Here is a 10724-nt window from a genome sequence, read left to right on the forward strand (position 1 = left end):
GACGTCAGTCATGCATGTTAGTTTCTGAATAACTCTGTAGGTGCCAACAAATTCTAAGTTTAATAACCATGGTTTGTTTTGAAATTTTGTTCCACAACACAAAACAGAATCCAAAGACCTGGTCTACACAGTCTCTGCTCCCTAACCTTCTCCTGCTAGAATAGCCTATGTTCTGTTTGTACCTTCCACAGCTACTAATGAGATAGGAAAATATATCCTTATCTGCAGTGAGTCTTGAAAGGTCATAGTGTTTGCAAAGTACTCCCACCATGGAGCAGTGCTCAGTGACTACCTAGGCTGATTGACTCAGTGAAACAGCCTCAATTTCTGCTTGCTGTCAAATACCATTACCTCTGCAGTAAGGATATCAGGAACTGTAAATATTACCAAGGTTAGATAATATGATTAAATCTGTTAAATATTATAGCATTGCCTCTAAGAATTGGCATCCCCTCCTTCCCAAGACATGCTGCTTCCAATTCTGAAGGGAAATGGTGCTAATTAGCTGTATTATGAAGACATGTGTCATCTTAATTCACTATAGCTACCTTCCTTTTGCTACAGCTAACTAATTGCAGGACCAGAGCTCTTAAAAATAAAAACTATATCAGTTGTAACCAGTACAATTGTGCACTGTCTATAAATTTGGCTCGTATGCACTGGGAAGAAATCCCGGGCTAGACAATGAATTTATGTTTGTGAGTTTTGTTCTGATTTCACCAAATGGCATCACAATGATGTCTGTAATACAACCCGACCCTAATGCAATTTAAAATGTAATATGGTATAGGGTCTGTCTTCACAATGTGGATAGATCTGAAGCAGTTTTAAATAGCAGTAGACTACTTGCAGGACCATGGAGTTCAGCATAAATTAATTGATTTGCCCAGAATCTGTAAGTGGTTTTGCTTCTTAGCTCTTGACTAGTATCCAGATTTTCCACCAGCTTCCATGTTAACCTGGATATGTGTCTGTTAGCCTCAGCAGAGATTGCAAGTACATTCAGATCAATTAATTTTTTTATGATTATACTTAAGGAGTCCTGTCTGAGAGAAGAAATTTTTCTTTTACTGCACAGGATGCTCAATCTTTGTCATCAACTTCTGGTACATCCAGATAGAGCTGAGGGAGCTTGTACAATTAGTCCCAGGATCTGAAAATGCAGTAGCAGAGCAGTAAAAACATGATCACCTGCATGTTTTCCCTTTCCCAGATCTGCCACCACAAAAAACCTGCCTGAGCTTTAGGCAGATCTGGGCCCACAGAGGAAGACTTCAAAATGTAATGCCAAGGGTGTTTGAGTGGAAACAGAAGTCAGTCCCACAGTCATGTAGCCAGCCAAATGCCCCACAGCCTTTTTGCTGCCTTCTAAAACACTAGCTTTTGATCCCTGACCAGTTCTGAGCTGTGGTACATTGGGACAACAATATCTTCCCAGTTCCTCTAAAGACTCTTTGTTTTACTTGGGATTGGCAGGTATATAGATCAAAGCAATCAAACAACACAATTAGCCATCTTTTCACTCCTTGAACACTGGGGTTTGAAGGTTTGATTTGAGACCAGAAACAGAATTCCCTGTTCTATGCACAGCTGTGTTTCTGAATGCTCATCCTTTACTATACTTGTCTATATATCACCCCTCTTGAGAGGGCAGCACAAGGTATGTATTTATCTTTAAGAACATATGCATGCCCCAGGAATAAAATAGTTAGGAATAGATCATCTTTTTCTACAGAAAAGGCTTAACAAGGAGACAGAAAACTTTTTATCCTTCTACTTTTTACACATGGCTTTGATTATCAGGATAAGACTGGTAGGAAAAATGTAGATTCTAACCTGTGCTATCTGAGCCCATAGCAAAATTCTAGAGTACAGGCAAAAATTGCAGATGTATCCTGGGATGGAACAATAAGAGGAGCGGTGGGAATGGGACATACAGGGAACTATTACCAATACTGGCCAGTATCTTCCCTTTTCAGCAACTGAAATTGCTGTGAACCCAACAGCTGCACCTTTGTGCTTTTGCTCAACGCTGTGTACACTTCAATCCCACTGTCAGTTTGCTATTAGCTGCAATATGGAGGTGTGCAACTTGCTCAGAGTGACAGGCTGGAAAGCCATTTTGCCACAAGCTTTTCTTCCCCTTCAGTGCAGTAAGATGACCATTTAGGTATGAACAGGCTTGACCTCTGACACCTGTCAAGAACCTTAACAGTCACTTAATACATCAGTTTTCAGTGCATTGTCTGCTGCCTTCTGCTGAGTTAGAAGTACTTCCAGCACAGGTCTTTGTAAGTCACCTTAATACAGGTACTTTCTAGGTATATGTTTTGCTCAAGAGCCTTGCACTGCTCCTCCACATGCTTGCCACTCATTACTGAAGCACTATGCTCAGCAACATTGAAAAGCAGTCCAGGTGACTGTACCAAAAAACAGACTGACATGACACACCCTTCCTTCACAAGATGGTCTTCCCCAGATCTGCCAACACATCTCATTTCAGGACCTTGTTGTGCTCTAACATTTCCTCTGTTGTTCATCAGACTTCTTCTCTGTCCTCATGTCTTTAAGAGGACAAACGCTGTTGTAGAAACCCTTACGCTACCCAGTCCCTTGTTTTTCATGATTGCTTCCACGGCTAATTAGCAGACGATCCTTGTCCTGCAGACTTTATAATCTCTCTCTTCCTGCTATCAATGTTACTTTATGGTCATAGACTCACACAGTACATTTCCCTAGTCCTAGAATCCTGCAGTGTCTCTTCCATCTGACACCTGCAAGAACTGAACTATATGAAGAAGTGTTTGGGACATGCAGCATTGCATAAGCTTGGGCCAGAATTGCAAGGCTCTTCATGCTACCTTCCATTAAAGCTCATGTCTGGAGGCTGGATTACCCCCAAACTTGCATAAAAGGGCAGATAAATGGACTCCATAGAGGAAGAAGAGGTTGGGGGAAGAAATGTATATATCTCAGACTGGTGGGCACTCATTAACTGACCACGTTTACTTTGGAGATCACATAAGCAAAGTAGACCGTGAGAGCACACAAATCATTAAGAGAAGTCAAGGACTTTCAGTTCTGTACTTAAAAATCAACATTGTTGCTAATGTAGCAACAAGACTTTACATATAAAATTGTAAGTTAGGCAGGTGATGGTAGGCACCTATGTGTCTACTGGTAAAACATCAGGCAGAACTGGAATATATTTTTGAACGAGTAACTTAGAGCATGTCCTATAGCACCACCTAGCAGGCTAACTTAAAAGTGGTCTGTCCCTTGATCCCTGACTATAACGGTGTGCTTATGCAACAGAAATAGCATGCACTTCAGTTTTCTTTCACCTTCCTTGCTCTAACAGCTGCTTCTTGGAACCAGGATCATGCCAACAAGGCGATTAGTAAAGTTGGGGTCTCTACTTTTCACAATCATATTTATTATAAAGCTCTTAAGAGAAACCATAGTGCAAATGCAGTGCTGTGCCAGCCTCTCCAGTTTTTGCGTAAGAAACCATTGGTTTTTAGACATCTCCAGCTGGTACAGAAGGCAGAAGCACCTTTCAGAAAGTCAGATTGTACAAATCCATCCAACCCTCCCTCCATATTTACTGGTAGGATAAGTAAGTCTTAGTGACTCTCAGACTTTCAAAATCCACCATCACGCTGTGTGTTTCGGTTAGTGAGAAGTCTGGTCTCCAGTTGTCCACCATCACCTGCATGCACTTTTTCTTTGTACATCTGCATGTAGTATGAATATCAGTGCCGAGTTACAAATGATAAGTTTTGGCAGATGATGAAGCTACACACCAAGGCTGCAGACCCATGGCTATAACAGCTCTCTGCTGATATAAAGGGGGAGGTGAAGGTCTCCTCTCCTTTTTTTTCTGGCTGCCTCCCACCTTGTTGCAGCCCTGGCACTTTTCAGACTTTTCAATGATTGGATTCAGCTCGCTAACCTGGTAGAAAATGATTCCTTTTTTCCCCATTACTATGTTTTCTGCTGATAGTGAGTTAAAAGCAGTGCACAAGAGGATCTGATGGATACCAGATCTGGCAAAAAGTGAGTGGTTCAGAGGGAGAGAGAGCCATGAGGAAGGTGGCATCTTTCCCCTGACTTTTCCTTTTGGGTGGGAGCAAACTGTTCATCTGCCCTGCCATATTGCATAAAACCATAACCTAAGGGTAGAACTATGCCTTCTCATGAAGGAATGTGTTTTCTTAGAAATTAGCGACTTGTTTATTGGAAGTTAAAACCAAGGCTGTTATTAACAGCCTCTGCTCACAACAGGGCGGGATGCTGGCTATGCCTAGCCAGGCCCATTTAGTGCTCACATTTCTAAAATGCAGATCATCTTGTAGGAAAAAGATAGGATAAATATCTTCATTAGGATACTTTCACATAAGTCCTGGAAGAAGACCTGAATTTGAAGGAAAACTCCTAAGTATTAAGTTTACAATCTTAATCCTTTTATGTGAAAGCAAATTTCTGGCCAAAAGGTCTAGGAACTGAACCTTTACTGGTAAGAGATGCCTCAATCGGGGGCTGCTACAAAGATAGATAGATCTGTCAAAATTAATCTAAGTAGATAACAAACATGGCTTGCTTTTATTGCTATTCCGTGGTCTCTCAACCCACTACAAAAGCATTATTTCCATTTGCACTGTGGAAAATGGTTACCTCATGCCTGTCTGGTGTGGAAGGACATTTTTTAAAACAACCATCGAGCACCAACGCATACCCTTCCTATTGATGAGCCAAAACCAAACTTCTACCATCCGTTACCCAAACAAAATCCTAATCTGTCCAAAAGCAGGTTCACCCTCTCTACTCTGGCAAGGCAGCGTTCCCAAGACAGGACAGACTTTTCCAGGGCTTTCTGAGAGCACCTGGGTTGCGGAACAAATCCATGTAGGATTACGGAGAAACTCCACTGGCCATCTTCTGCTTTGAGCAAATCGTAACTTTAAAGCAAATAAAAATCCCTGCATGTTATTTTCCTAAAGGGATGACAGAGAAAACGAATCGTATGTGACAGATGCTAGTTACGCCACTTACTGCCTTCCCAGTAAGCGTTCCTGTGCTGCAGTGGGAGGGCTGTATTAATAACACGTATGCGAGGTATTTCGCAGGAAAAACACCGGGAGCTACAGCACGACGCCCAAGGCCACCGAATGAATTTATAACTCCGGGGGGGAAGCAGTCCCCTCCCCAGGCCGCAGCTGCCGCTCGGGGTGTCTCTCAGTGAGGGGTGGCCTTGCTCTTCGCCTCCAGGCCGCTCGCAGGGCAGGGCAGGGCAGCGGGTCGGATCTCCCGCGAAGGGGCTTTCTGCCGCCGATTTACTCGAGGCCACGTTTACCCACGGGGCTTCGAACCCTGCGAGTGCCGCGGCCGCGCTGAGAGGAACACCCCACCCCCGCCACGGCGGCGGCGCCGCCCGCCCCTTCCCCTGCCCCTTCCGCCCGCCGGAGCCCCGCCTCGGCCGCGGCGCGGGCAGCCCCGGTAGGTGCGGGCGCGGGGCGGGGGAGGAGGGGAGAGCCGAGGCGAGGCCAGGCCGGCCTGAGGCGAGGGACCGGCTGGAACCGGCCCTCGGCGTGGCGTGGCACGGCACGGCGGGGCGGCGGAGGAGGGGAAGGGAGGGACGGGGAGCGCTGGTCCCGCGGCCTGGTCCCGCGGCCTGGTCCCGCGGCCGGTCGGGGCCTCGCCCGCCCCTCGCGTAAAGCTGGTTCAGCAGCACCATCCCCACCTCCCCCACCCGTTATCTTTTTATTTTTCGGCAAGTGAGCCTTGAGATCCTGAGCCCTGGAGGCGGCTCCAGCCCTCCCCTCCGTTTCCTGATTGATACTGTTCGAAGTTGGGCTTTCCCCTCGGGTACGTGTAACTAGAAAAAAAAGAAATTTTTTCAAGTGTTCGGACAAAACCTGGCTGGATATCCGCGGTTTGAGCTTTAGCTATTAAAATTCTCAGACTCGAGTGAGAACGAGTGCCCGTAACACCACAGAGATGAAATAGTATTTCGGCATTTGGGGCAGACCACCTTATAAATGTTGTTGAGGCTTTACGGGAACTAACGAAATGATTAAATTTGCAGGATATGGTCCGTATAAATTGCCTTGTAGTTTCTGGTTGCCCTCCTTATACACAAATTGCACAAAGATTATGAATAAAAATAAAAATGCCATATGCAGTTGCGGCTGCAGTGGGATTTTCTGCAGGACCTGAGAGTCTGCGCTGACTCTGGGGGAAGATTTGAAAGCACGACTGCTAAAAGGTGTCAAGGGCAATTTTACTTTATTTTCCTGAGTGTTAACTGCCAGGAGAAGATGAATACTCTGTGGCATTTCCTGCTTATTCTTGCATTAGGTGTGTGGCAGGACTGTTGGGTGTGATCCAGTCAAGAGCATAGCCTGGGCTGTGAGGGGTCTGTCCACAAAGGTTTGAAACCATGCCTGCACAAAGGATAACTTAATTTAAAAAAATTAAAAATACTTAGCAACTGTTACAGTTTTTATCGCTGAAGCAGGAAAAAAGTTAGTGTTAATGCATCGAGGTGTGTCCTGCCCTTATGGCTGTTTAGAAGTGTATAGATTTCCTGCCCCGCTTTCCGCGTTCACCCGTGGGCTGCCGGCTGCCCTCCTATCCAGGTGTTCTTCCCAGCATCCTGAGTCGCTGACCAGGAGCAGCATTCGGTGTCCCGTGTGCTTGGCAAGCACCATTCGGTCATGCAAGAAAGGAGAGTAGACTGGTTTTCACCATGGTCTGTCCTTCCCCATACTGCTGTGGACATAAGCTGAGGGGGGAGTTTTCTCCTTGCAGTGTTCCTACTCTTAAAAAGATCTGTTAGCCAGCCTGAATGAGAGGGCTCTCTCTAACGTGAGCGGGAGAAACTTGGGAAGTCCTTGGCTCAGCTTCACGTGTGGATCAAGTGATAGTCTTCATACAATCATCCCCTTAGAAGTGCTGCCCCCCCCCCCGTAAATGGCATGACCTTTCCAATCAGATCTAGACTACCAGATTTGCTGAGAGGTCATTAACTCCAAAGAGGTCATTTGGGTTTAGTATTACCATTTTCTGGTTTTTAGCTCTATTATCAAGAAGGTTTTCTCCTGAAATTGGGTTTCATCCAAGCTCTTGGCTCTTTAGCATGTTTTTCTTAAATAATTTTGTCAAACAAATCACCACCTCCAGTCTTCAGCAGAATGTAAGAATACCACCACTTATTAAACTAAGAAATACATATTAAATTATTGTACACTTACATGCATCATTGTTTTTATTAAGCACTCAGTATGTGTTCATTGCAGTATAAACATTAAACAAGATTATTCTTCCCCTGGTGAATTTACAGTCTGAAAGAGCTTCATGGGAAGGAGTAGTAATAACATATCATTAAAACACCGCCTTTAATTTAATCCCTTTTTGTTTCCCTGTGGTTAATACTCATTTGCTGTTGATAATGACTGGTGTATCCTGGCATGTCATGCAGTACTGTTTTATAATATTACAGACCCCAGTTGTCCACTCTACTCCCTCTGCGGGAGGTTCTTGTTCAGCGTGAGGGGAAGAAGAGAGCATATGTCTGTGTTTCAGCTGCTGCCATACAAAGCTCAGCAGCATCCCTGACACCCACCTTTGATGGTACTCTACACTAAGACCTTGGTTGTTGTATCAAAGCACAGTTTCTTTCTGCCATTTTGGCTTCCTGTAAGGACAGCTGGAAATACTAATGTCTTCAACAGCTGCAGCAAGATTCTCTGAAGCTCCTGTGTTAACGCCCTGAGAGAAGAGACATTGCAAGATGAAAATGGAAATAGGGGCATCCAATTTTTGGTGATATCTGTTGCATTTAGGTCCCTAATTCACTTTTATATCTTTATAGTAGCATCATTTTGGGGGAGAATTCAGTAGCCAATGAGATTTTTTTAAGAGATGGGAGCTTTCCTGGGCAAAGCACATCATATGGCTTGGACCATAAAAGGAACTGATACTCCCCAAGGGAAGCAGGACTCTTGAACTAAAGGAGTTGGCAGGTTTGAAAGTTTTTAAGTTTATCTGCTTATTTAAAGAGTCACAACATAGTTGTCTGCCCTGAAACAATTTCTGTTCCAGTTTCTGCTCTGGATTGCATGTATAATGTGTCAGAAAAATTATTTCAGAGAGAAATTTTTAAAAGTAGCCACTGAAAGCATGCTGCTTTCTGAAAATAGGTTTTTGCTGAGTAAGCTAGATCCACTGCCTGGAAGTTGAAATCTGAAAAAAAACTAGAAAAAAACCATATACTGTTCTTTTTTTTTTTTTTTTTTTAATAGTGAGGTTGACTGTCCACTAGAACAAACTCTAAAGGAAAATTCTGTCTCCTGAAATTTTCAAATCAAAATGTGATCCTATTTTGGAAATTGTAGTCAAGCTGAAGTTACAGAATTTAGTATGGAGGTTACTGATTAAAATTTGTGGAGCTGTACTGTAGAGGAGGTTAGCGTAGATTAATATAATTATTAGCTCTTTCTGGCCATAGCATCTGTAGTCTGTGACTGTAGTGGAGAGCAACAGTAGGATTGTGCTGGCAAGGACTAGGCAAGTATGCTGGGTAAATACAGAATCTGTATTGATTGCTGGGGGAAGGAGGAATTATGGTGGCTTTATTATTGCCTTTATTGTGGTAAACTGATTTACTGGAGAAGAGGGAGAAATTAATTCTTTGCATCAATCATCCTATGTTCCAAGGCCCAAAAATTAATGAGTATCACTTTCTCTGTAAAGGTGTTTTGTGTTTTGTTAATGTGAAAGAGAGAATGTTTCTTTGGTTATTGTGCTCTGCTTCTTCTCATGTTTTTTTCTTTTTTTTTTTTTTTTTTAATTCTACAGAGATGAGAGACCCATTTGTGCACACTTTAATTCCTGATTTTGTGTTGTAAACAGGTTAGGATTTGACTATGGCAGTACAGTTCCGGCGGAAGGCATCTGTGTGGTTAAAGAAGCGCAAGATCACTTTGTTGGCCGTTTCTTGCATGGGACTGTTTGGTGCTAACCTTTCCTATCATGTGTTTCCTGAGCAGACATTCAAACTGTTGCATGAGTGCTGGTCAGAGGGGCAGCCAGCTGAGCTTTCACAGAGGCTCTGTGGTGTCTTTCAGGATGTCCTTCAAGATACTGATGTGAAGTCCACTGACTCCTATCGAGCCTTTGCAGCTTCTGGCTTCCAGCCTGTGAGTGCTGGAGTCCCCTGGCTGCCTGCAGGCTCTTTGGTGGGCATCCCACCTAACTTTGATAGCACAGCTGAGGATAAAAAAGGAATAATCAACCACGTTGTTGTGATCAATGGCAAGGAAGTAGACTGGGAGAGCAGCAAAGGTGTTGCTTTGAAGGAAGCTCTGACATTTTCACTTAAAGCTCAGAAGTTTGCCATTGCCAGAGAAGTTGTGTATTTGCAGAACGGCAGCCCTTTAGCAAGCGCAGCTGTGGCTCCAACTTGCTTAGCTGGTACATTTCTCTGTGGGAGAGGTATAAAGCTACTTCTGGGTTTATCTCCTGGCCCCGTGATACTTCGAGGCATTTGTAACCTCCTAACTGCTGCTGGTGGACTAATGTGCTATTACGTTTCTTACGACGCTATGACCTATCACCTAGACTGCAAGGCTGACAGAAAGGCAGCTACTATTTCCAAAGACTATGCCAGAGGTGGAGTTGAATTTTATGATAAAATATTGTCTCGCAACAGGATTTTTCGTGGTCTGATGGGCAAACAAGGGACAAAAATATATGCCCCGAGTGGTAACCTTTTCCCAAGGTACTGGTTCAGAATAAAGTATACCCCATACACTTACCGAAGAGATTTGATTGTTAATATTTTAAGAGAGCTCCAGGCATAGGAAGGGAGTTCTTGAATTTTAAACTTGTGAATTATGTATTCTGTTGGAACACTGCTGTGCTGCTTTTTTTTTTCTGTATCTTCATTAGAATTTCAGGGTTATTTTTTGCATATAGTTTGGAAGGAGTTATTGCACATTCTGTGAATAAAGAATTCTCTCTTAATATATTAAAGTCTCCCTTCAAAATTGCTCTGTTCTGTGTGCATCTCAAATCACAAGACTGTGGAGGAGGGGAACTTCTCAGGCACTGATCTGGAAGTTCTGCTCTGCTCTGCCCTGCCTTCCTGCCAGTGCAGTCTGGAAAAGGGAAAGGGTAAAGTCCAACGGAGAGTTCTGGGAGCATTATCATTTAAACAGGGGTTTTGTAGGTATGTTTGCTGTTCCTCGTATGGAACAACCCAAAGATGTTTAAAAAACTGGGCAGTCTGTATTGTGCTGTTTACATAAATACCAAGACACAGTGTTTCTGTTCTGTGTAAGTTCTTGTGCCATGTAAATTCTTATGCTGCAATCGCAATTCTTCAGCAGGGCACGCTAGTTATGCTGCAGTTTGTACGAATACAGCTAGGTTATTACCAGCACCTGCATCATTTTGCTTAAATCTAGTTTTGCTCTCTACATGCCGTGATGATTCAGCGTGTATATCTTGAATGTTTCCAAGAAGTGGCAGTACGTAACATGACTGTCACAGGTTGGTTGTTTTCTCAGAAGTGAGATAAGCATTTTCAGGAGAGGGTTTTCTGTTTGCTTTGGTACAGTTTTTGTTTAATTTAAAAATACATGTAGATGTATGTCACCTTTTATGTCAAAGAAGGCAAAGTATAAGAAATAAGTCTGGCATGTGGTGCAGAAACTGGT

At 43.6% G+C, this 10724-nt stretch overlaps 1 protein-coding gene across 6 annotated transcripts; it reads left to right on the forward strand.

Annotated features, from left to right (window-relative positions):
* Positions 1-5091: 5091 nt before the first annotated feature.
* On the forward strand, positions 5092-10055 carry TMEM177 (transmembrane protein 177). 6 transcript variants are annotated; one of them, XM_030019134.1, is made up of 3 exons: positions 5445-5499; positions 5779-5868; positions 8917-10055. In XM_030019134.1, exon 3 carries the CDS (start codon positions 8931-8933, stop codon positions 9864-9866), a length of 936 nt encoding a protein of 311 aa, XP_029874994.1. In that variant the 5' UTR covers positions 5445-5499; positions 5779-5868; positions 8917-8930; the 3' UTR covers positions 9867-10055. The 6 variants fall into 6 exon arrangements, with proteins under 6 accessions (XP_029874995.1, XP_029874994.1, XP_029874996.1 ...); XM_030019136.2 differs by lacking the exon at positions 5779-5868 and adding an exon at positions 6300-6360 and having other exon boundaries at positions 5482-5499; XM_030019135.2 differs by lacking the exon at positions 5779-5868 and having other exon boundaries at positions 5092-5499.
* The last annotated feature ends 669 nt before the right edge of the window (positions 10056-10724 follow it).

The sequence above is a fragment of the Aquila chrysaetos genome, chromosome 6 (assembly GCF_900496995.4).
Source record: "Aquila chrysaetos chrysaetos chromosome 6, bAquChr1.4, whole genome shotgun sequence".
Taxonomy (NCBI): Eukaryota; Metazoa; Chordata; class Aves; order Accipitriformes; family Accipitridae; genus Aquila; species Aquila chrysaetos.